The sequence below is a fragment of the Crotalus tigris genome, unplaced genomic scaffold, assembly GCF_016545835.1.
Source record: "Crotalus tigris isolate CLP2741 ecotype Arizona unplaced genomic scaffold, ASM1654583v1 scf7180000017814.3102382, whole genome shotgun sequence".
Taxonomy (NCBI): Eukaryota; Metazoa; Chordata; class Lepidosauria; order Squamata; family Viperidae; genus Crotalus; species Crotalus tigris.
The window spans coordinates 2,425,477-2,451,150 of record NW_024096652.1 but is presented as its reverse complement, the minus strand read 5'-3'; the positions used below and the strand labels follow the sequence as shown (position 1 = coordinate 2,451,150).

At 38.1% G+C, this 25,674-nt stretch overlaps 3 protein-coding genes across 5 annotated transcripts in view; 2 read left to right on the top strand and 1 right to left on the bottom strand.

Moving 5' to 3' along the window:
- JPT1 (Jupiter microtubule associated homolog 1) overlaps positions 1-11,382 on the top strand; it is a 15,723-nt gene extending 4,341 nt beyond the window's left edge. Inside the window, exons 3-5 of the mRNA XM_039342909.1 lie at positions 2,395-2,486; positions 4,738-4,759; positions 10,429-11,382. Coding sequence (XP_039198843.1) covers positions 2,395-2,486; positions 4,738-4,759; positions 10,429-10,568 — 254 coding nt within the window. The 3' untranslated portion in view covers positions 10,569-11,382. The remainder of the gene's footprint in view (positions 1-2,394; positions 2,487-4,737; positions 4,760-10,428) is intronic.
- Positions 10,806-20,368, top strand: NT5C (5', 3'-nucleotidase, cytosolic). Its single transcript, XM_039342817.1, has 6 exons — positions 10,806-10,818; positions 14,379-14,611; positions 16,749-16,849; positions 16,931-16,991; positions 19,491-19,605; positions 20,044-20,368. Exons 1-6 carry the CDS (start codon positions 10,806-10,808, stop codon positions 20,184-20,186), a joined length of 666 nt encoding a protein of 221 aa, XP_039198751.1. The 3' UTR covers positions 20,187-20,368.
- Positions 17,545-25,674, bottom strand: ARMC7 (armadillo repeat containing 7). 3 transcript variants are annotated; one of them, XR_005556642.1, is made up of 5 exons: positions 24,892-25,674; positions 23,432-23,527; positions 23,197-23,340; positions 20,758-21,192; positions 17,545-17,604 (listed from the first exon to the last, which is right to left on the bottom strand). XR_005556642.1 is itself a non-coding variant. In XM_039342907.1 (4 exons), the coding sequence occupies exons 2-4, from the start codon at positions 23,520-23,522 to the stop codon at positions 20,816-20,818; spliced, it is 612 nt and encodes a 203-aa protein (XP_039198841.1). In that variant the 5' UTR covers positions 23,523-23,527; positions 24,811-25,670; the 3' UTR covers positions 20,508-20,815. The 3 variants fall into 3 exon arrangements, 1 of the variants encoding a protein (XP_039198841.1); XR_005556641.1 differs by having other exon boundaries at positions 24,811-25,669; XM_039342907.1 differs by lacking the exon at positions 17,545-17,604 and having other exon boundaries at positions 20,508-21,192; positions 24,811-25,670.

The following is a 25,674-nucleotide window of genomic DNA, read 5'->3' as shown; positions in this document are numbered from 1 at the left end:
AAAAGAAAACACAAAAAAGAAGAAACACACACACACAAAAAGGAATACATATTCTTACTATACTTCAATATTAAGTTCTAAATCATTTCATAGTAGCCTCCCATTTACCAAAAACCAAATCCCAAACAGTCCAATTCGCTATAAAACTTTTACCATCCATGATTATCATCTCAAGTTTAATATTTATATCTTATTCTGAGTTTCTTTCTATTCCAAATAGGTTTCCATAGTCGAGCCTCTAGTTCTCCAAATAGCTCTCCCATTGTCTCCTACCCCACTGTACACAGCAACAGAAGGTCTCCCATTATCTATTTTATTGGGGTAATATAAAAGTTATAGTCATTCTGAAAAGCTCATGCCAAAACGTCATTTCCCATCTTTTTTAAGGTTGCATAAACTTTAGTTGAAATCATTTTTTTAGTATAGTCCTCTTTAATCAAATTTTGCTCTTCTTCCAATAGTTTTTCCTCTATCAGAGAGTCAAATGGTATCTGCAAATCAGTTTGTCCTTCTGAAATAAACTCCTCCATTTCCTTATTATAGATCATCTGTCCATTTATATCAAGGCTTTTTCCTAGTATCAATTGATAATCCAACTGTACATTTGCTTCTTCCATCTCAGTGGACTGAGAGCAAGTCTCTTGAATATAAACTACAGTTTCACTTAAAGCTTGTGCTTGACTTTGTCGATGTAAAAAAAAAAATCTCCTTTTTGCAGGCAATTATCATCTCTGTGTTTTCTAAAATTTTATCCAAAATATATTTATAAATCAAATCTGGACGGGTTTCCTCCATTTTTATCATATTTGAAGACATTTACTTTTTTGAGGGAGACTATATTTGAAGGCAATCAATTGATATCCATCTCCTCCCAAATTTCTTAGTCTTTTTCCTTTGTATAAATTCCAAGAGAAAGAAAATAGCAAGAACAATACCTAGTTTCGACAGAAAATGTCTCCCGACGAATAATCAAAGTTAATCCAATAATCAGTCTTTTCAGATGCCATAAAAAATAAAAGAAAACAATACTTTCCAAATACATAGGGTCTTAAATCTCTCTAAAGAATTTTCTTGGGGCTCCCAAGTATCCAAAGACAAAATCAGCCATTAAAACAAAAATGGATTTCATTTTTCTTAAGCTTCTCTTCCCCCATTTAAAACGCCACTTCAACAAAAAGGGAAATAATTCCAAAAAGAAAAAAAAACTTTTCACAGGAAAAAGAAGAAAATAGAGGTAAAAAAAAAAATCTCACCGAATCTTCCACAGTGGGTCTGCTTGCTTAGATGATCTTACGGCTTACGGTTGGCGCAGCTAAATGATCGGCCATTTTACTGGCTGATCTTTACCCTGTCGGCCCAAAGGAGATACTCGGTGTACAGAGGAAGCCGCCGCTCCTCTGCAACTGTCCGAGAAGCCTCCTCAACGGTAGATGATCCTCCAGATCGTCTTTTCAATCCTCTAAGGGGTCTACCAGTAGGGGAAACTGGATCTGCAAAGGGACAACTCCCTTCACTTGACTGCACCGCCACGAACCGGAAGCTCCAAAGGTTCCTTTCTTAAGGCAATTTTGGAGAACTAAATATCTAAATTTGGATTTAGCTCTGTTATTAAAAATAGACATAATAGATGAGATGGGCTTAAACAACTTGAACTGGTTCAGAGGATTTATATTCATTTATTCCTTTTACTCCTTACAACAATTCAATCAATTGTTGTAGAATTTGGTCTCTTTTCAATTTTGCTTTCTCCCATCCCAAAAGCTTCCAATAAAGTCATTAATTGGTTCTTCTCTTGGTTTATGATTTGTGTTTCTACATTAATTTTCAAAACTTTAACCAACTTTTTTTCCTATATTTAGTAGAAAGTCCTTATCTGTGTCATTCTCTTGGCTGTCATTTGTGTTTCCACTTTAGCAGCCTTCTTTGTGCAAAAAAAAAAAAAAAAAACACATTTTGTTTTTATTATTGTGTTTCTGGTCGTAATATTTCTACATCAGACAAAATTTGTTTCACATTTATTACTGCTTTGTTAAATTTTTTGACCATAGTCTGTCCATAGTAGCATCACTATTCCCAATATTGTAGTTGCTTATTTTGTTTTTATTATTGTGTTTCTGGTTGTAATATTCTACATCAGACAAAATTTGTTTCACATTTATTACTGCTTCATTAAATTTTTTGACCATAGTCTGTCCATAGTAGCATCACTATTCCCAATATTGTAGTTGCTTCAATTTCCGGGGGCATTTCAGATGTTATAAGCTAATTTTTCCCTTATTAGAATGCCCTTGTTAAAATGTGTTCACGTACACTATTTTAAGTGATAAATAGCTGAATGCTCTTTATTATGCTTTGCTGTACTTGACGTATCTTATCCAATGATAACTCTTGCAGCCAAGTCCACTGAAGTCGATAATTCTGAAGCAGTTGGCTCTGAAAGGAGAGGTTCTTCTGATGCAACCTCTGGTGACTGTGTAACTCCAAAAGTAAGCATTGCTTTCCTTTCCTTATCATGAATATATTGCAGTGACTAATTACTGTGCCTGGTAGCACATCCCTTGTTCCATCTTGAATTAGTGTACATTTTTTTTACTATGACTGAGTTTTAATACTTTTATCAACAAGATGAGGGATGGAGAATCTTTGGTCAGTAGATGTTGCTGAACTACAACTGTAAGCAAGGCTTTGCTGCTGAGAATTGTAGTTCTGTAAAATCTGGAAACCACAAGTTGGTCCACCCTTTTTTAAATGTCTCTTTAGGTGGGGGAGTAAAACAAGAAATCTGTGTTCTGCATATACTATGCAGCATAACTAAAATGATACACGCTTTTCAATTTGTGAGGAATTGTTTTTATCTAGAATGCGTTGTATTAATAGCGGTGGCCATTTATACAATAATATCCCCATCTATGAAGTCATTTATTACTCCTTGCACTTTTTAATGCTTGCTACGTTTTGCTCTAAAAAAACAGATAGCTCACATTAACATTAGCAAGTGTTTTGGGACTTATTAGGATCTGACTTTGGGGAACAAATAGTAGAAGTAATATATTGGTCAGTTAAACATTACTTTGCATCCTTCTAAAACTATTGTTTGATAATGCCATTGCACAACATGCCTGTTGAGTATACATTTAGCAATCTGAATTGATAGTCATTACAATTAGCAACATGTTTAATGTTCCTCAAATTAGAGCATGTAATTGAGAATTTGAGTTACATTGCTATCTGAACATGGGCCTGTTATCCGATGATACTATAGCTTTTCTGAAATCAGTGTTCCCTTTGGTTATCACAATTTCCAATTGCTATAATTTATACATTTTAGTATTTCTGTGAACTCTTCAATTCTTTAATGAATCATCTAACATAAAAGTAAAAAAAAAATAGCCATCATTCCTTCCACTATTCCTATGCACTCATCCAGAAACTGTGAAGGGTGGTTGCTGGAGAGTATTGAATATTATCTAAACTGAGTCTCTATATAATACATTCTCATTTATACATTTAGACTTTATCTCCTCTCCTGTTCAGTTTTAAAATGTTGATTAAATCAAGTTTGTTTATCTTTTATTTAAAGCTAGATTGCTTTCATTATGTAATTCCTTTTTCTAAATCTTATGAAAATGGTTTTATGTGCTAATTCAAACTGTTTCAGCAACACATTATGAAAATGTAATTTATAGCTTGATTTCTCTCTATTCTTAAGTTATAAATATTAAATTATTGCCATTAAATGAGACATTTGCAATTCCAGCTTCAGGGCAGCACACTAAGATTCCTTGAGTATAGTGACTTAAATGGCCTGGCCTAGAATTTTGCTATTCAGTTGGATCCCATAAGTAGCAAAAGTCTAGTATTTTGTCTCATGTACTTCCCAGACAATACACTTTATTAAATTTATAAGTACAGAGGAATTCCCTTCAGAAAATCCTTTCCGGCTAGTGGTGATGGTGGTTGCATAGCTATGAGGAGCATATCTTTGAATGTAGGACAAGTAGCCCTCATTTAGTGACTGTTTCATTTAGCAACCATTTGCAATTGTGATGATGCAAAAATAACTTTACAAGTAATCCTCTCATTTATGACCTTCACAGATCTGCAAAGCAAAGGAAGACTGAAGTAAGATCATAAGCACAATTGCAGTTTCACTGAGTGAAACAACCAAATTACCAGTCACTAAATAATTGTCATTAAATGAGGAAGACATGTAATGTACTGAGGGAGTGATTGAACGATCCACTGATTCCTAATAGCTTTGGTTGCTCTCAAACAATTGACTGTTAAGAAGATAAGACCAATGCATAAATTATACCGAGGCCCAAAAGTCAACAAATTATCTAAGCGTCAGTATTCAAAAATACTATTTATTCTGTAAATATAAGCAGTTTTCCTGTCTGGCTCAAGTTTTAGAATTAGTAATCTAAAATTGAAAAATATATGTCCATTTTATGTTGTATGTATAGACCAGGGGTAGGCAACCTTGGCTCTTTTATGACTCGTGGACTTCAACTCCCAGAATTCCTGAGCCAGCCATGCTGAGGGGAAAAGGAGAGGTTTCCAAGTTGAGCCATGTTGGCTCAGGAATTCTGGGAGTTGAAGTCCACGAGTCATAAAAGAACCCTCTAACTGCATCTTTGGTGCTGTGTTAAAAGTTAAGACATTCAACTGTAAACAATCTTTGTGACTTATAATTAATGGTTACAAAACTTAAGAAATAATTTGTTTTGTTTGCAGAGTGTGGAAAGTGAGGCTCCTGGTAAGTATCTTTTTTTCCCCTTGCTTTAAGCTTTTTAAAAGTTCTTCCCAGCTTGAAGAAGCATCACTGACTGAATGCAAGAATTGTATGTGATGCTCAAAGAATAACTTATATTAAGACAGTCTGGAAAGAACTCTAAAGATAGGTGCTGCCTGTCAACTCTGTGGCCTCTTGGTCTTTTATTAGGTAGAAATCAAAGGTTTGGAGAAATGCAATAGGTTGTTTGCATATTTTAAAATACAGTCAGTATTGGAATCCTTCTTACAAGAAGGAACCATTAGGGAGTTTAATAAGCGATGTTTAAATTCTGCAATGCTTTCAGCGGTAAAATAGAAGAATATATAGTCTGATCACAGTGGAAAAGGATTGTAGGCTGTACTAAATCCAAATCAGCACAGCCATATTTATGACAAAGTAGAGCGAATTGAATTAGCCCAGTTTTCTATCAAGCAGAACATCTATTTATGAAGTGTAATGACTTAGGCACTTGGGAGCTTCGTGAAATAGTACACCTTTCCTCTGGCAGGCAGTTACCATTACTCACTTAGTCCCCCCTACAGGCCTAATCTTAGTTGGTTTTTGTATGTATGAATGAATTCCTTTCCAAAATGACTGGTTTTCAAAATTCCAGCAGAGAGATTTGGCCAGTTTCACTTGTCTCATTCAAACCGAACACGCTTGACTTTGTTTTGTTTCGAAAGTCAAAATATTTCTTACAGAGCTGTATATAATCTGGCATACCAGCCAGAAATTTACAATTGAATGTAGTTTTTTAAATCAAGGTTAGAAGGGTAACCTCACTTGGTTATAAATTTGTAGGATCAAATTCATCTTAAGTATGAAATACCTCATCTCAGTATTAATTTCATAGACATAGTTGCAATTCAAGAATGTGATTTTAAATGCTATAGGAAGGGCAGGTCTATATCATTTGACCATTAGGTATTACATAAAGGCTGATGACAGAAAGGAGAACATTTGGAGAACATTTATTCAGTCAATATATGGTCAGGGAAGAGCTAGGAAGATGGACTGCCAACCTGAAAGGAGTAGTAATGTATTGTGTTCTAGATTCCAGAAGAGATTACTGCTTGAAAAATCTTCCTTCCTTAAAGATGACATTAGCACTGTCTGATGTGCTGAAGAGTTTTAAATATTTAACATGTTTTGGGAAGATTCCTCCAAATGAAACTTAATAAATATCTTAACTTTTGACAAAATTCTTGGCTATGAAGAATTATACACACTGCTTACCCTATTCCACTGTGAAAAGGTAAAATTGTTTTTAAATTGAAAGGCAAAAGAGGATGATGATGATGATGATGATGCAAACAATTGAATTTGTTTTTATATGAATGTAATGGTAAATGTAGCTTACCATTATTGTAGCTCAAAAATAGTATGTTCTGAGTATCTGGAACTTGCAATTCACACCACCTCCATCCAACGGAAGACTATTTGTTAACGTTCATCCACTTACTATGGTAATTTCTGTTTCACTAAGCTATTAAATATCCATAAATATCAAAGTTTGCTATTCATGTCTTCTAGTCTCTTTGATTTCCTTGAGCCTCCTAGCAAACTCGGGGCTGGAAAAAGGCATAATTTTTCTTCACATGTTCATGAAGCTTCTTTAGACAAGAAAAACTGCTTCTTCAAAGCATAGTATGAGAGAGACTTGATCATAAGTTGGGTCATTGGTGTCTGATTAGGCTGCTTAACAAAAAAGTGGAATTATCATCTTAACTAATTACAGAATTCTTTAATGTGGAATATTAATACTTCATTTTGTAGTTTGCTTAGCAGTCTGTAGTTGTAGCCCTTGAATGGTAGAATTACGTGCCATCAAGTTGATGTCAATTCTTAATGACTACATAGGCAGGTTTTCTCCATGATGATCTGTCCCTAACCTGGTCCTTCAAGTCTTCCAACAGGGAACTTGCCACCATTGTAACTGAGTCCATCCTGTTTGCTGCTGGTTGTCAGCTTCTTTCTTCTCTTTCCCCAGTGTTAAAACCTTTCCCAAGAGCTAGGTTTTCACATGTTGTATCCAAAACAGAACAGTTTATGCCTTGTGTGAGATCTCTAGATTGATATGTTCACCGATCCATTTGTTTGTTTTCTTGGCTATTTCATAGGAGTCTTTTCCAACACCAAAGTTCTTCAGAGTCTAATTTTAGCTTCCATAGAGTGTTGCAGGGAATATTGTTGCTTGGACTATTCTGATCTTTGTAGATATAGACATATCATCGGAATTACTTTTCCACCCATTTTTAAAGAATACTTTTTTATTGAAGAGTTTAACAATGCTAAAAATAATACAACTGAAATCAGAAATAAAATAGAAAAGAAATATAACGTGCAAAAAGGAAAGGAAAGGAAAAAGGAAAAGAAAAATATTTAAGTGACCTTCAATGTTGCTTGCAACAGGTGCAGGCAAATTTATTATTTCACCATCCCTATAAACTTACATACATTTTATTTATTTTTTACTTATATAAATAACTCAAGGAGTTGAACATAGCTAATATACCTTCCTCCTATTTTCCCCACAACAAGAACCCTGTGAGGCAAGTTGGGGTGAGAGAGAGTTACTGTCCCAAAATCATCTAGCCAGCTTTCATGACTAAGGTGGGTCTAGATCTCGTCATCTCCTAGTTTCTAGCCTGATGCCTTGACCACTAGACCGAACTCTATCCAAAAGTGTTTAGAAAGTGAGGTCAGTGTCCATCAATGCTCCACCATAATTGAGAACTTGATGGCTTCTCTCATCTGCAAGTACTCAGACATGCTGCTATCCTGTGGTCTCCTTGCGAGGAACAAGCATCTGGAAAAGTGAAAGAGGTTCCATTGAAACAGAAGATCTATTGGTAGTCTTCTTCCAGAGATGTCTAACTTCACTTGGAAGTCCTGCATCTGAATACCTTTTCCAAGATGTTTATGGCTACTCTACCACGTGATACATATTTCTTCACTGTTTGCCCCTTTACTGTTCTTGGTTGATTCAAAAGGCAGAAGCTATCAACCACCTCAGTGTCTTCATTGTTAACTCTAAAGCTGATAGTGATACCTGTTGTCATTAGCTTGGTATTTATATTTAATTTTAGTCCCATTTTTTTTTTTCATTGTGCTCTTTCACATTTATTTGCAGAACAAAAAAAACCAATTCAACAAGCTAACCACATTGTCCCATTTTAACAGTTGTGGAGCAAAGCAGCATCTATCCATACTCAGTTTATTTGTAGAGAACTAAGACATGATTTAGGCTTTCCCATGACTTAAAATTATTTTAAGAATTGTTAATAATTTGGTCATTATCATCATCATTTTAGCCATTGTCTATCCACTACAGGATGAAGCCTCTTCTGCATGTTTCTAACCAATACGGTCCTGAGCTTTTTTTTTTTTTTTTGCCAGTTGGACCCGCAATACTTGCTGATGTTGTCAATCCATCTTTTTTTAGGTTTCTTTCATAAGCGCTTTTTATCAAGTGGGATCCATTGTATGACTGCCTTTGTCCACCTGCCATCAATTCTTCTTGCTATGTGACCAGCACATTTCCATTTCAATTCTTTTGCTCTCTTGATGATATTGTATACTTTCTTTTTATATCCCCCACACTATTTTGTATGAACAAGCAAAAATGATTTTCTGTAGATCTATCTTCACTTAGAGCAATTGCAACTAGAATTGCATTGGTGCCACAATTTAGTAGAGATTTTTAATATGAAGTGAGCCATTCACCCCACTTTAACAAGTAAAAATCTGTCCAAAATTGCCTGCGGTCAAGTACAGCTTCAAAAGTTTGTTATGATGAAAAACATACAGCTATAATGTGTTTTTTAAGCATCAGCTTGAATGAGTAGATGTTGTCATTTGTTGCCACAATTTTCTTCCTCCTTCATTCCTTAAGCTGTTGCTGTCGATGTTAAACCTGCTGGTTGCATTCAGTTTCATAACACCGTGCTAAGCTCTGCTACATGCTGTTCAATGGTGTATCTTTAACAAAGAGCTCCCTGAATCAAGTAAATGCTAGAAAGAAGGTTTATCGTATTAATACCACACACTCGCATATGCTCGCTTGGTTAATATTAGGTAGCTGCAAAATAAAAATCTGCACTGAAGTGGCTCTTCTACAAAAAGTGCCATGACAAGGTGAATCTATTCACAAATGGAGGATCACAAGAAGCCGAAGTTCAGCATCGCTTTTTTTCAGACAGTGTCTGCACAAATTAATCTCGCAGAAGATAGCAATAGCAGCAAATAATAGCATTTAGACTTATATACAACTTCATAGTGTTTATATAGTAGCAGTCTCTAAGCGGTTTACAGAGTCAGCATATTGCTGCCAACAATCAGGCTTCTCATTTTACCAACCTTGGAGGAATAAAAGGCTGAGTCAATTTCAGCCAGTCAGGATTGAATTCCTGGCAGTGGACGGAGTTAGCTTGCAATGCTGCATTCCAACCACTTTGCCATCACAGCTCCTATTGCAGTTAAGCTAGTGCAGGGGTAGGCAACCCAAAACACTTAAAGAGCCACTTGGACCCGTTTCCCACCAAAAACAAAACACTGGGAGCCGCAAAACCCTTTTGATATCTAAAATTAAGATAACACTGCATATATCCTTTTTTACCTTTATTATAGGTGTGTGTGTGTGTGTGTGTGTGTGTATGTGTATGTGTATATGTGTATATATATACACACACACGCGCACACACAGACACACACACACACACATATACACATTAAAAATAAAAGTAAAAATATGACTCTTGGGAATATCCATACTATTAAAACAATGATCACCAAGAGAATGCTTTAAGAGAATAAATTTACATACACACACAGGTAAAAAAAGGATATATGCAGTGTTATCTTCATTTTAGATGTCAAAAGGGTCTCTCTCTCCCTCCTTCTCTATCTGCCCTTGATCTGCCACTCCTCTTCCCCCACTCTCTCTCTCTCCCTCTCTCTCTCTTTCTCCCCCCCCCTCCTATCTGCTGCTCACCTGGCAAGCTTCAAGCTGTTGTCCAACAACCTCCAGGGTAGGCAACCTGTCTCTTTTATGACTCATGGACTTCAACTCCCAGAATTCCTGAGTCAGCCTAGCTGGGCTAGCTAGCTCTCTCCTGCCCTTCCTGCTTCCTGCAGAGACGCAGCAAAGGGAGGAGCTCCGCCCAGTAAGCTTTTCAGCTCCTCGGAGAACACTGTGAGTGTGCTCTCTTTTACGCACACACACACACAAAACACACACAGAGAGAGAGAGAGAGAGAAGCAGGGAAGTACAATTGCCTCTCTCTGTCTCTGTCTCTCTCTGCAAAGGCAGAGGAGGCTGGGAGCCACAGGGGAAGGCTCAAAGAGCCGCATGCGGCTCCGGAGCCGCAGGTTGCCGACCTGTGAGCTAGTGTATATCTTCAGGATAGAGATTTCGATTAATAATCCTATTCCTGTAAGAATTATTATTTAAGAGAATAATAATTTGAGTTCTGAAAAAGGGAAGAAGCATGCATATAGCATATGTAGGATTCAGTAAACCTGTGATTCCAACTTGCTTTAGGAGTTCTGAGGGCTTCCAGATGTCTTGCCAAAAGTGAAATGTGCTCAGATTAGAGAATGAATGTTTCTATTTCTATACAGCCATTGTCTTGTGTTTTTTTTTTTCTCAGAAAACACAGAAGAAACTGCTTCAGGCTTAAGTGAAGAAAAGCCCCTACCAGCTGCGCCTGTTCCAAGCCCAGTAGCTCCAGCACCTGCACCATCCAGGAGAAATCCACCAGGGGGGAAGTCTAGTCTAGTGCTCGGTTAAGCTCCATTTTTCTTCACTCCTTAACACTTGGAACTCGTATCTGTCATCTGTTTTTCTTCCATGCTTGTGAACTGCACAACTTGAGCTTGACTGTACTTCTAAAACTACCATTAAAGGAGCACTTTATGTACTTCATATTTTTTTGTTTTTTGTTTTTTTCAGCCAATCTTTCCCCAAACTTCTTGTCTTGTCTCTCTTGAGTCTAACGGAAGTGACATGTGTAATTTTTTTTTCGTAATGGTAGACAGTGGTATTTGCTACACAGCCTATGGCTGACAAAAGATTTCTGAGGTGTATAGTAGTGTCTGAAACTAAGCTGGATTAAATTCTGAGTGTGCTAAGTGGCATTTTTGTCCTAAAATGTGTAGAACAGTCTTAATTGACTTAGAAGGGTTGGAAACTGGGATTGTACAGGTAGTGGATGAGTGACAAATGTATTCTCTTTCTGTATACAACTCTGCAACATATTTTTCCAAGGCATCATTCAATAATTGGTAAATGATTGAAGCCCTGTTGTGCATTGAAGAACTATCAAGTTGTGATGCGAGATATTAACCATTCTCCCTTGCATCTTGGTTCAGTCATAACAGGATGAGGCTAAAGATAAACTTAAATGATGAGGGGATACATCTTACAAAAGTAAGTATTGGGTGAATAAAATTTTGGGGACACATTCCCTGTCCAAACAACTCCAATACTATGCATGATCATGCTGATGCTTAAACAGAAGGTGGAAAAACTCAGCCTTCTAAATGTGTATTGTACCTTGAAAGCTGGATTGTTGCTTAAAAATAAAGGATATAGAAATTTTGAATCTCTGTCAGAGCCTTATTTTCAAATTTACTTGGTTTTCTGCTTGAATAATTTCTGAAACAAAAATCCAGAAACACAAAAGAGAAAATGCATGGACATTTTAAACTGTTTTATACTACAAACTGATGGAAGTAACACTAGTGTGCAGCTAGAGCCTTTCTAACTATTGGCATAGTCAAAATAATGTGTCTCTACATTTTGTACTAACAATAGCTCTGCATACAGGGTGGAGGAAACATTTTTCTTGAAAATAGAGGGGTTTTATGGCAATTTTTCTCTTTAATGTTTAAGTTTAAACATTAAATAAACTTAACCCACATGTTGTACTATTACCATATTAAAAATCCAGAGTTTGTAAGGGTATCAAAGAAAAGAAACTAGGAAAAAGGATGAAAGTTCCGCAATTCAGAAAGTTCTTTTCCTATATCCCGGCTACACAGTTCAAGTATTGATGGGATGCAGAAAATTTTGTGGAGTGGTTATATTCTATAGGAGAAAATTATTGTGTAAGTATCCCAATGGCACGGTTTGAAGCAGAAAGATATCACCATTTCTGAATACTTTGTGTTTTGACTGATTTGGTTGGCTTTGGGTCCATCAATTAAGCAATGCCATCTAGAGCAGCGGTTTTCAACCTGTGGGTCGGGACCCCATTTGGGGTCGAACGACCATTTCACGGAGGTCGTCAAACAACGCAGTCCACCATTTTTTTCCCCCTTTTCCTTAGCTGTGTTACTCCCTTTTATTCTATTGGCTTTTGAAAGCCAATAGAATAGACTCTCTTGAATAGAGTCTAATTCTATTGGCTTTCAAAAGCCAATAGGAATTGTCCAGGCTGTCTCTGCCCTGCTGAGCCCGCCAAAAGTCCCATTCTGCAAACTGAGCCCGCCAAAAGTCCCATTCTGCAGACTACCAGTTGAGTAGTCCTCGACTTACGACCGGTTGGGGGGGTCATGACATTAAAAAGGTTGAGAACCACTGATCTAGAGAAAGCAGGGCTTCGCCGTCATAGTATCTGCTGTCTTGCCTCCAGAGATTAGTACAGCCCCATCTTGCCTGCCTTTAAAATCCCTTTTTTTTTTTTCCCATCTCTCAAGCTATGAGATAGGGGTTGATGTGGTTGGGGATTATGTTGTCCCTTGCGCACTGGTGTTTTTTAACAATGTTTCATTTAACTTGTGAAGATGGCCACAGTCTTTAGAGTTCAATAAATTCAATAAACAGTCCACTGTATTCTGGAACTCCAGACTTGAATACGTGTGCTTTTACACTGCAATATCTTTATTTCAATCTTTGATTAGCAATATAAAAAAGAGCTATGAAATTAAGAGTTATAACATTAAAACAATCTTTGTCTAAAATTTGTAAGGAAAGTGACTATAGATTTGCAAGGTTGAGATAATAGAAGTCCATAAAATCAGAATTTCTAAAGTGCTAGGGGTTAACTAAAATGTAATTAAGTTTTAATGTTGAATAAAATATAATCTGTACGATTTAAAAAGGCTAAAAAAATAAGATGTGGCAAGAAAAATATTGTACAACTGAATAACTGGAGGCTAACAACAAGCAATAATAGCTGTTTTGAGATTGACTAGCTGGCAGTCAATAGTTGCCTGCCTCAGTCTTCTCTTTGTTAAATTAAACATGCCTAATTCTTTCAGCTCTTCTCTGCACTCTTTCTAGGGCCTCAGTATCCTTTTTTGTACTGTGATCAGAAATGGATACAGTACTGTACTCCAAATGTGGCTTCACCACTGCAGTATAGAACAGTACTATCACTTCCCTTGATCTTGATACTATTCCTCTGTTAACACAGACAGTGCAAAAATTAGTTCACTGCTACAGCATCCATCATAGAGTGTGCAAACTCCAAATATCTGGATTATGCAGTGGATGTACTTTGGATATGACAAAACTGTATTATATAGACTTTTTTTTTTCAAACTTGGCAACTTTAATTAGTGTGGACTTGACTTCCAGAATTCCTTAGCCAGCAGGACGAATTCTGGGAATTGAAGTCCATATATCTTCAAATTATCAAGTTTGAAAAACAAGTACAGACCAATAATGAAGTTGTACAGTAGAGAGATTACGGTAAAATAATGCACTATTGTGTACCATATAGCAGTGTTCTCAATCCTGACAATTTGAAGTTCCTGGATCACTCCCAGAATTCCCTAGTTAGTTTTGCCGGCTGAGGAATTCTGGGAGTTGAAGTCTGCACAACTTCAAGTTGCCAAGGTTGAGACACTTTGCTGATTCTTACACATGTGATTGATTAGTTTGTGGCTCTGTGAACTTGTGACTTTTGCTTCAAATTTTGTATTAACTCAGGTAACTGGTTTCAGGTGCACCCCATCTAAAAATCATACAAAATCAGGAAAATACATGTTTGATTTTTAAAGATCAAACCCAGACCTTAGCAAAATCAAAACTGCAATATCACAGAATAAATGTTTACCATCTGATTTAAATCTAATTGTTATTTACTGGTTGATACCCGCTGATTTTTTTAGGTAAGAAAAAAATATTAAACAAAATTTTAGGATTAAAACTGGGAAATCTTTACCTTTTGATGCTGCTATTTACACAAAGTATCCTTGCGTTCGCTTGAAACGAATTAAGGTCTTTATATACGATGTATAAAGTCGTCTCGTGGAATAATCCGATCTTAAAAAGGCTCAGTAAATGAATCTCAAACGGGAACTCCTGTCCTGAAGACATGGCAAACGGAGCGAGGCCAATTCTCTTCTGTCATCGATGAAGGGGCTCGGATTTACTCCTTTCCCACGAGGTTCTCGGCCGTTTCCTGCCCGAGCAGGGAGTTGGACTAGAAAACCTCCAAAGTCCCTTCCAACTCTTGTTATTCTGCTTCTTTCAGGTCTCCCCGCCTTCATTTGCGACCCCGCACTTAAAAAGCTCCTTTGCCCTTCCGTACCGCGATTCCATTCCACCGGAAAACCCTCGATTCCTCTTCTATCTTCTTGCTGGCCTGAGTGGAGGACTTGGGGGCGGCGCCGCAGTCTCTTCGCCTCTTGAAAGACATGGCCGGTGGCGGGCGTCCCTCGCTCCGCGTGCTGGTGGACATGGATGGAGTCTTGAGCGACTTCGAGGGCGGGCTGCTCCGCGACTTTGTCGCTTCCTACCCGGAGGAACCTCACGTGGAACTGGCGCAACGAAAGGGCTTTTTAGCGGTGGATCAATACCGGCGCCTGCGGGAAGACCTAGGGGTGAGCTTTTGGTAGCTGGATCCCCGGGTAGGAGGAATTCTGGATCTCCTTCCCTCCGCTTTTGTTATTCCTGAAGCTAAAGGAGAACGGGCAGAAATGCTGCAGAGGGGCAGATCTCAGGTTTTCTCCTTGCCACTTAGTTGGCGCGTCTTGAATTTTTTCAAACCGTAGTTTCTGTTCATGCTGAGATAAACATAGTAATGTTAAAAGGCTTTTTACAAAAATGTATCTCTATCTGCTTTGAAAATGATTTGGAAGAGTTCTCACACAAGCCAAAGGCAGATCTGCTGTTCCTTAAGGTGGAGGGGAGGGGGGAAGCTAACTTTGTCAGGTTCCCACATCTTTTTTTTTTTAAGATACAGTTGTTTTAAGGAACCATTCATCAATCAAACGAGTAGCCTTTTTTTTTGAAGCCAGCAAAAGAATGCAAAAGTTTGAGCTGCTCTGTTGAGCTCCAGGTTACTGCAATATACAAGGCCCAAAGCACTTCTGCCTATAAATGAGTACTGTACAACTATTACAGTAATGTCTGCAAGTTTAAAGTTTTAAAATAAACCTTTAACTGAAGCATTTTGAATCTGCTTCATGTCATGAGTGTTTAATTGGTGGAGTGCTTAAGAGTGCAGCCATGTGTAATTTTTAAAAGCACAGTATTGGATATGTGAACTGATAAAAGCTGCTGCTTCACTGCTGGTGTTAGTCTGCTGTAAACCTTCCCTTCTAACTTCGGCAGGTGGCAGCCTCTGGCTCTCCTCTGGATTTGAAAGCTGAGCAGTGTCATCTGTTTAGGATTTAAATCAGAGGCTCCCAGGGCTGTAACTAAACTGGGAAGTCAAGACGCACCCCAAAAGGTGGAAATGTCAAGCCACTTTTCAAACTTGTCCAGGAGTTGAGGATGTCTTTGCTTTTTATTATCTTTCTTTTATGTCACCAGAGAGACATAACCATGGGTTCTTAGGTGGTCTCCCATATTTTCATTTCTGCCAGGAGCTGCACAGTTTGCCTTTATACTGAAATAGGAAGAGAAACTAGAACAGGCTTGTAGTAAACTTCCTTCCAGAAGCCGCCAACACCACAAAGTAAAGGAGTTTGAAATCATATCCTGAAGAGCAAATGGCAACTTCTCTCAAAGTCAAATGTTTTAACACAAAAACTTTTGAAAGGAGAATATACATGTTGTTTTTTTTCTTAGCTGGGCATCCCTTTGGTACCAAGAACCACAAAAATTGCTGGGAGATACCCTTCCCCTTTATAATATCTGCCCTCTCCCTCCCTTCCAGCAGTCCTGGGCTGTTTTCTTGGAGGAAGGGCAAAAGAAAGAGACAGACTGTTTCCTTTCTCACCTATAACCTTGATGCAGATCACGGATACTCTGCAATCCTGAGAAGTGGCTTAGGCAATTAGTTGAACAATTGGCGGGCAGGAACCAAATCTCTGCATTTTCAGGCATAAGTGACCTTACTTAGACAGCAAGGGAAGTGTGAAGAGTTCCCTTCCCCATCATGGTTTGGTGTGTGAATGAAGCCCATACTTGTGTTACTAAAAAGAAATGATCTCTAGCACAGTGTTTCTCAACCGTGGCGTCTTGAAGACATGTGGACTTCAGCTCCCAGAATTCTCCGGCCAGCTTTAGTTCTGGAAGTTGGTCCACATATCTTCAAGCGACCAAGTTTGAGAAACACTGTTCCGGCAGGTCATCTATGCCTTCCACTACTTATTCAGCCTAATAATTACAAAACAGTTACGGCTATTTACCTAAGCAGTATTTTGCAAGGTTTGAGAATCATTTTAGTGTCACCCCTCAATTACAACAATGTTGCTGACTTTTCTGAGTTTTTGAGTAAGGAGCAGATTCAAGAGTATAAACTTAATGTAAGAGTATAAACAAACGAGATAGAACTATAAGCATGACAGTCACGCTAGCTATTTCAAAAAATGTCTTGCACCAATGACCAATTCTTCTTGCTCTAAAAAGCAGCTTGGCCTTTAGTGCTACTTACCTGACGCCCTGGAATATGGTTTTGAAATTAATTTAAAACATAACATCTGATTTCTTTATATGATCTTTAAAGCTACCTGAATTTTAAACAATTAAATTGTCTTAACCATAATTCTAAATATGTGACTTTTTTTTTAGGAGAAAATAGCCAGTGTCTATGAGTCACCCGGCTTTTTTCTGAGTCTGCAGCCCATCCCAGGAGCTATTGAAGCGATGCACGAGATGAATGAAATGCCCAAGTAAGGACCATTCAACATTAAGAACATTTTGGCTTCAGCATATGTTTTCTTCTTGTAATGAAGTATATCATGTCTTTTCAGCACTGACGTTTTTATTTGCACAAGTCCTATACGGAAATATGAATACTGCATTTCGGAAAAGGTTGGCAAGTGTCACTCTGCCTTCTTTCACTCTTAACATGCAAACCACCTATCAATCGAGATGAGAGATTCTGTATGTTTTAAAACTCTGTTCTTTCTTTGGCTTTCGTTCCTTGCCTCCTCCCTGGTTAGTGACTAATAACAAGACAATGTCATAGCAGGTTTGGGTGGCTTTCATACCGTGCCTTGGCTTTAGTTCTTCTGAGATTACAGAAAAGTTCTGTCTTAGTCCAGGGTACTAAACTCTTAAGAAGATTACTAGCCATTAAAATCCAAATCCTCCATTGCCAGTACAAAGCCACTAAAGAGTCAAAGCTGTTAGAGAATTTTAATTTCTCTATTGGTGAAAAAATAAATCAGAAGCTCTCACAGTTGACTGCATTTAGCTGATTCAAATAACTTTATATAAAAATATTTACAATACCATTCTTCTTTACAGCAACATAGCTTAATGAAGACTTCTTACAGAGACAGACCAGAGACAAAACCTTGAGACTGGAAATCCAGCTCCTAACTCAATACTCCTTTTGCACAGACTCAGTAGCACTTTCTTCACATTGGCTGACTGAGTTACCACATGACTCTTCCTCCTCATGAATATTCCAATAAAAGCGCTTTGAAAGAAAAAAAGATATCAAGTATAATAAACAAAATATGTACTCCACTCATCAAAATATTTAAATGATACATACTAATCAGAAAGGTTGGCTCTTTCAAATCAGCACAGGCCTTGTCATCCCCAAAGGCTATTGCTATCTGATTTTAAAACTTATAAAGTGGCATTTTAGGAAGGAGTACGTTGTCCAATATTTTATACATATGTAATTATACATATGCATCTTACGAGATACGCATAGTTAAGATGCTGAAGCTTAAAAGCATATTTTATGATTTGTGTAGTAGTTCCCTAAGTTTGTTGCTGCCACCTAGATATGAAAGATATGCTTTATTCTTTTCTCTCCACAATATTTATCAATTTATTATGAAGAGTTTTATGCTACCCTCCATCAAAATTATGAGGATAACAGACTACTATTATACACTAGCTATATAGGAATAGTTATTGTCTGGAAATGTGTCTTGAAAGAGCTGTCTTTCAAAGTTTGAAAAATCTGGAAAGTCAAGGAAAGCCAGTTTATGTTGCCCTCCAATTTTCTGCTGTACTGCAGCAAATGTTTTAAGTTGCCCTCCAAGTTTTTTGCTGTACTGCATCACCTCTAGCCAGCCCAGCCCATTATAAGCGACTAGAAGAGTTGCAGGCCAGCCTCTGGAGCAGAAGGAAAATTTGAATTCAAGAATGGGCTGACCTGATTCTTGTCTCCGTAGAAAAATATCCCCCTCCCATACCCCAGAGCATCCCTATGGAAGAGGCAATTGGGTAAGAGCTTTAAAAATGGCTGATTGCTCTGCTCTAAGCCTCATCCCTTCCTAGTCGTGATGTAGAACAGAGATTTTCAGGGTTTGGGGAATCCAGAAGCCACATATTCCCTAACCTTGTTAAGAACATAGTGACATTAAAGGCTAAAACAATGGAAAAGATAATAGAAGGCATGTTGCAATTCTGATAATAAACACATATATATTCCTGAAGGACAGTGCTAGGCAGTTGCAGAGTCACAAAACACCCTCATAACAAATTTGAGAGCAAACCTGCTTCTTAGCAATGCAATTTTCTACTTTTGTGAACCATACAGTGAGAATTTTTATTCTGTAAAAAAAAAAAAAAAAAAAAAAGTAGTGCTAACCTGGTGTACTTTCACCAGTCAGGCCAATTTTTCATTTTTAAAGGAAATTTTAAGGAAAGGAAATTTTAAAGGAAATAGGATGGGCATGCTGCAGATCCCCTCAGCCAAAGAATGTTAGCTCACAGGGACTAGAAGATGAGCTTTTTCAGTCCCTGCTCTGTGGAACATCTTCCCTCTGGAGATTAGAATAGCCCCAACTGTATTAACCTTCCGTAAAACTTTTAAGATCTGGCTATGCTCCCAAGCCTGGGGTGCTACATGCGCCAAGAACCCTGCCTCCTGGCTATATTGTTTACAGGCCAGATTTCTTGCTCTGAATGTACTCAAATTAGATGTTTTAATGATTTTTAGAGTATTAATGGCTTTTACTGTTTTTTTTATTTTAAAATGCTTTACAACTTTAATTGTAATATATGTTTCTGAACTGGGAGCAGTCATTTGCTGAGATGGGTGGCTATAGAAATCAAATAAGTAAGTAAACAAACAAACAAATCACTGAAATTTGTTCTTGGAGCCACATTACCAGCCTATGCACATTTACTCAAAAATAAGATAGACTGTGTTCATGACGGTGTTCATTGAAACTTAGTCTTTGAAAGTTTGGAGAGGATCAGCAGTTTGAGGGTTCAGTCCAAGCATTCTGTCTTAAAGCTACATAGGATAAGTCTACTAATGTTTGATAGTTAAAAAAAAAAAAGCTTTCTTGAAAGCTGTAAATACCTTTCTTCTAATACTGCTTTCTTATCACTTGACAGTACAGATGGGTTGCGCAGCACTTAGGCCCTAACTTTGTGGGGCGACTAATTCTGACTAGAGATAAAACAGTTGTTTCGGCTGATCTGCTCATTGATGACAAGGACACCATTAAAGGTATGAGGAGCTATGCTAATGTGGAATAATGAACAATCACTAGAATAATGATGTGTCTGCATAATTACTGAAATAGTGCTGTGTTAGTAGTATGTGACTAACCTAATGTGCATTATACTGGGATACAATGTATGTAGCAAACTCTCCATTGTATACCCGTGAGAAACGAACCTAATGTATTACAATGTGTATTTCAATGTGTGTTCCTTTGTTCCTGAGAAAAGGGAAAGTATAAAACTGAAGTCTGAACCCGCCCTCAGGGTTCAGAATTGCTTGTTGTTACTGCTTCTGAATCTGCGCAATAAATCTCACTGCTAAAACCCTCTGGAATTCATAAGAGTCCTTTCGTTTTCCACAAGAATGCTACCACATCAACTTTTTATTGAAGTGCTGTATTATATAGTTATATTTTTAATGTCCCTTTCTAATTCTTCTCAGGGGTAGAGCCAAATCCAAGCTGGGAACACATCTTGTTCTCTTGCTGTCACAACAAACATTTAAAGCTACAGCCACCACGGAGGAGACTTGAATCTTGGACTGATGACTGGAAGGGGATACTGGAGAGTAAACGCTCCAAGTGAAGCATAAAGATAAGAACATTTATTTCAGCTCCCATCAAAGGCTTTGGAAAGTATTTGCTGATCATCAATCCCAACTGGAAACAGAAACAGGTTCTTCAAGTCAAATGATCCATATGGGAATAGGATTATATCTAATTCTAAATGTGCTTGAATGATTTGACTTATTAAACATTTTAATGGAATGTTTGTTATGCTTGCCAATTAATTAAATGAACAAAAGAGCTCTGAAAATGTAAGACAGCTCTTTGACTCATTATCTTTTCTCCCCCTGCTACTTATTGAAAAATAAACTTCAGAGGGGGAAAAGATAATGAGTCAAAGAGCTGTCTTACATTTTCAGAGCTCTTTTGTTCATATATATATATTCTCCCAGCTGTCTTTTACAAACAGTCTAGAATAGTTATCAAGGCCCTTTAGCAACTGGTTCATAGCAACTGGTTCGTATTTCTAAATAACCTGAAAATGAATTGAAAAGCACATCAGAACATGAAAGGAACCCATCTGAAAATCCACTGTATGCCTCCCAAGGAAACTCTCAGGACTATTTACAGTCATTTTTAAAGCAGAATACCTGTAGCGAGTTCTTTCTCTTTTCCTCTGGGATGTGTGACAGGAAAGAATTCTGCTCCTCATTCAGGGAGGATCTCGTTGGCTGCCTCCTGGGCTGCCTCCATCTTGGGCAGTGGAATTCCGATGGCTGTGTGCCTGGTGAGGCTCCTGGCCTCCTCCACCTGAAGGGGACTGCAATAGTCCTCAAGGAAAATAGTGGCCAGGTTTTTCAGCCTTCTGTTGGTTGAGAGGGAGAAGCGCAGCATGCACTCAATCACAGGGAGGACGGTGATCTCTTGGCGAGACTGAGGTGTGGACAAGTACATCAGAGTTGTAACTGCAGACAGGACAGTCTCTTCGTTGGCACTGGCCAGACAGTTGACAACAGCTGACACCCCACCCGCCTCTAGTATATAGTCTTTGTTGATTTTGTCCAGGCAGAGATTACACAGTCCTCCTGAAAAATGAGAGAATGAGGTGGTAAAGATAACAACAGGGTTGTTTGGTCCATTTCATTTTAATAATAATGTACATTTCAGTAGCTCTAAGACAACTTAGTCTCTTGTTTCTGTCCATAAATAGTTTGAGGATACGTCTGATATAAGAACTGAACTGCTCATTTGGTGACCATTCAAACTTACAATGACTATGAAAGAGGAGGTTTATGACTGATCCTTGGAAGTTGCAACCATCACAGAATCCTGAAGATGTGCGATCACAATTTGGGTGCTAGACAACCATCACACATTTATAATTTAAAATGTGTGATCACCAGCCAAACAAGCAAAATCAACGGGGAAGCTGGCAGAAAGTCACAAGCCATGGTCACACGATGTTGTATTTAACAACCCTGGGTAATTCACTTAATAGCTGCAGCCAGAACTGATGTTGTAAGTTGGTGTATTCATGTGATGTTTCACTTTAAAACTGTGTCGCAACTGCAGTTGGTACCTGAGGTCTACCGACTGTATATAATATAAGCAAACATGCAAGCTATTTATATAAATGCTGTCCATCAAAAATAGCTTTCAGGAGGTGCAAAACAGATCTCTGCATCTGCAGAATCCTTACACTGGAAAACTTGAGTGAGCATGCTGAGAGCTAAACTGAAACAACCATTATTGTACTCACAGGTCATAGTATGGTCATACCTACAAGTAAAACCCGTTATAAATACTGTCCTTTCAAAGGCACAGCAGAGAAGGACCAAATTTCCTCAGTTCAAATCACCAACTTATAACAAAGATACATTCAGAAACTTAAAAGTCATAAAATACTGCTTGTAGATTTTATATACAGATTATGAATCTGTGCAACTGTTAGGGAGAAAGAATAAAACAGTACACCTAATGAATTAAAACTCTAGAGTACCAGAATTATGATAAAATATTGTACAAATTTGGAAAAACCTTTATTCTATTTGCAAAATAGCCTACACATTTGGATTTTTTGGGCCAAAAAGAGGAAAGACAGGTAAATGATGCAGAGTTGACAAGCACTCTCTAAGTCAGGGGTCCCCAGCCCCCAGTCCATGGACCAGTACCGGGTTGCCGGCATGCCAGCAACTGGGCTGCACAAACAAGCAAAGCCCCATCCATGGAATGCAGGCAGCACAAAACCACACCCCCTCTGGTCGGTGGAAAAACCTCTTGCCATGTAACCAGTCCCTGGTGCCCAAAAGGTTGGAGACCTCTACTCTAAGAGCCAATATACCATAGTTCCTCTGTGCAAAAAATATTGTTGAATACATAGTCACCCCTTATAAAAATCCTACTTATTTTTCTAAAGTTGGAATCTGATAACATATAGTAGTTTTATTAAAAAAATTAATCTACATACTTAGTTTCAATTGCACTTGATTTTGTTATGAAAACCTTTAAAATAAACTAGTCAGGCTAATCTCAACATTAGAAAATCCAGTTTGCAATAGTCATTGCACAAGAGAATGTTACACTTTATATCAGGGGTATCAAACTGCCGGCCCACGGGCCGGTTGCATCATACGGAAGCCACGCCCACCCCAGCTCCGGCAATGCAAAAAAAGTCACGATACGTTGCGACACGTCACGTGACGGGTTTGACACCTGTGCTTTATATTATTGCTCTTAGCTGTACTCTGGCTTATATTTGCTGGTGCATTTTGCTAGTGTCCTCTTCCCATCATTTTCAAAATCTATTCTCTGTAATACCCTACCCAGTTCTTCAGCCTATTTGCATATCTTTGCTAGAGAGTTCTTAAGCCAAGGATGAGAAAACTAGCCCTCCCACTTCTCTGATCATTGCAGGTTAAGGCTTCTGGAAATTTAGCAGCAAATTACTTAATTACAGGTTCTTCACATTTTAAACTGAAGACAGAGTTGAATACTGCAATGGAACATGCTAACATCCTAGTTTCTCCTATGTGCTATAACTGTTGAAAAATGATTCTATTTCATGGAAAATGTTGAAGTCCAGACCTTACCAAGTGCAAATTCCACAAGATTGTCATTGTCCTCAGTCAGCATGTCCAGAAACAGATCCAAGACCCTGAGCTGCCGCAGATATTCATAATTTTGAGGGTCATAAGCAAAATTGGCCAGATTAGCCAACACTTGCTCTTTGGCATCTGCAACATAAATGAAAGAACTCTTAATATTAAAAAAGCACCTGTAAAAGCCAATGTGAAACTTAAGAACTGACCAATAAATTACATTCACCTGAGTTATCTGTCACTTGGAATTCAGTAACTAAGGCTTGCAAGTATTCAAGCCGACCCAGGCCTACCAACTCCTTCTGATTTTGGGACATAGATACTAGATAAATAAAAGACAAAACAGTATTAAGAACATCTGTTGGTGTTATGGCAGGTGTCAATGCTTATTATAAATGTATGCATTTCAATTATCCCAGTGTATGTTATTCAGTTCCATCTCCAAACATACCAGAGTGCTATATAAAAACATTGCTAGGTAACTGTGCACAGTAACACTCAGTAATAATTTTGACATAAAGATTGTAACAGTTCTCTTTTTAGCAAGTTCAATTGACTGATGGCATTTGTTTGATTTCATTTTATTTTTAGAGTAGGGGTTTCTAATTCTAATTCTTTTTGCTTATGTTTAGGATCTAAATTTAATTAATTTATTTAGATTTAGAAGATTTATTTAATAATTAAATCTTCCTTCCTCCTGGATCACAATAAAGTTGAATTTGCCAAATCTTAGCATATAGCACATTTTCCCTAAACTGAATAAGTGTTCTCTTCTGTTAAAAAAAGAAACTCATAAACTTTAAACAAAGCACAATTTATTTAATGGGGTGTTTTTTTTTCAGTATTATTCTGCCAAATGCATAACAAGCTGAGAATGGAAGTGATACCCGTTTACAATATCCATCTTATAAGGATGTGGGGTGACTTCAGGAGGATTAACTTGTTCTGGGAATAGCCACTGATTAATGTTTCCTTTAATAATATCCTATTTAAAATGCAAGCACTGTCACGTATTCTATTTATTTGTATCCTGCCTTTATTATTTTTACTTCGATCCAACATACCTTCCTCCTCCTATTTTCCCCACAACAATATCCCTGTGAAGTGGATTGGGCTGAAGAATGAGTGACCCAAAATCACCCAGCTGGTTTTCATGGCTAAGGCAGGACTTGAACTCAAGGCCTCCTGTTTTCTAGCTTGTTGTCTTAACCACTACTAGACCAAACTAGCTCTCATATTGTTAACATGGTAGGTTCTATAAATTTACTATAACATTGGTATTGGTTTCTAATAGCGTTCCTTTGGTGTCTATGGTAAATGAAATTTCATATTCAGTTCCAAGTTTTAATAACATAGCAATAGCAACAGCACTTAAGACTTATATACCGCTTCAGTGCTTTACAGCCCCCTCTAATCAAGCATTCAAAAAACAAACAAAAAAGGATTCGGTTACAACCTAACTATGTTAAGACTTAAGGATCTTATTTCTTCATACAGACAACTAGCTAATAAAAATATTTACCTTCGCTTGCATATTTTTTTAATATAAAAGGAACCACAGTGATCATCAATATTACATTCGTGAGTGTAATGCTAATACCGTACCAGGGTCTTCCTCCAAATGACGCCCCGAAAAACTCCCTAAAAGGGCGACGGAGTCACCGCTTCCCTCACCCGATGGATTACCTGAATTCTCCAACAAACCCTGGGAAATGGGAGGGGGGGGGAGAAGACAAAATCAAGTCAATAAATCAAATCAAAATCAATAAATCAAGTCAATAAAAGCAAAGACCGGCAGAGTTAAGTTTTGCGGAACAGGAAGCCGGAAGTTACGTATAGGGACAAGGGGAAAGGTCCCCTCTCAACGACATAGAGTAAGTCTCGTTCCCACATGCTGTAGTTCCGTGTTTGGTGCGGGAGCCCTCTGAAAGATTCAGTAGGCGGAGCTTCCCTGAAGTTCCCGCGGCCGCCGCCTCTGCTTTAAGGTGGCCGATCTCTCGATGACGGATACTACGGGAAGCATCGCTGATACTCGGGTAGTCGCTTTGCTGCACGGCTGGCGGGTCTCAAAGGGCCGCCCGATCCGGCGGGAGGAAGTTGGGGACCCGCAATGTTTTGAAATAAGAGTTTCATACGTATTTAGGAGTAAACCTAAATACTCCAGATCGAAGTAAAACTCAACTTTCGTTGGAAAGTTGGCCGGGCCGTATCCCTGGGAGTTTCTCATTCCGAGCACGACTAGGCAAGGGTCCGCATAAAGACGCCCATCCAATGCTGGCGTTTGAGAGCGAACCCCTGGGCGTAGCGGAAAGGGCTGAAGGCATATAGGGTGGCGCTAGGAGGAGGTCGAAAATTAGAGCTTAGCTTCTGGCGACTTCGTATGCCTATCCTTTTCTTGGCAACAGTTTAGCTGACAATGTCCTTGTGGGCTTGTATCACTGTATTAATTACGTCCCCGTCCTGCTTAGG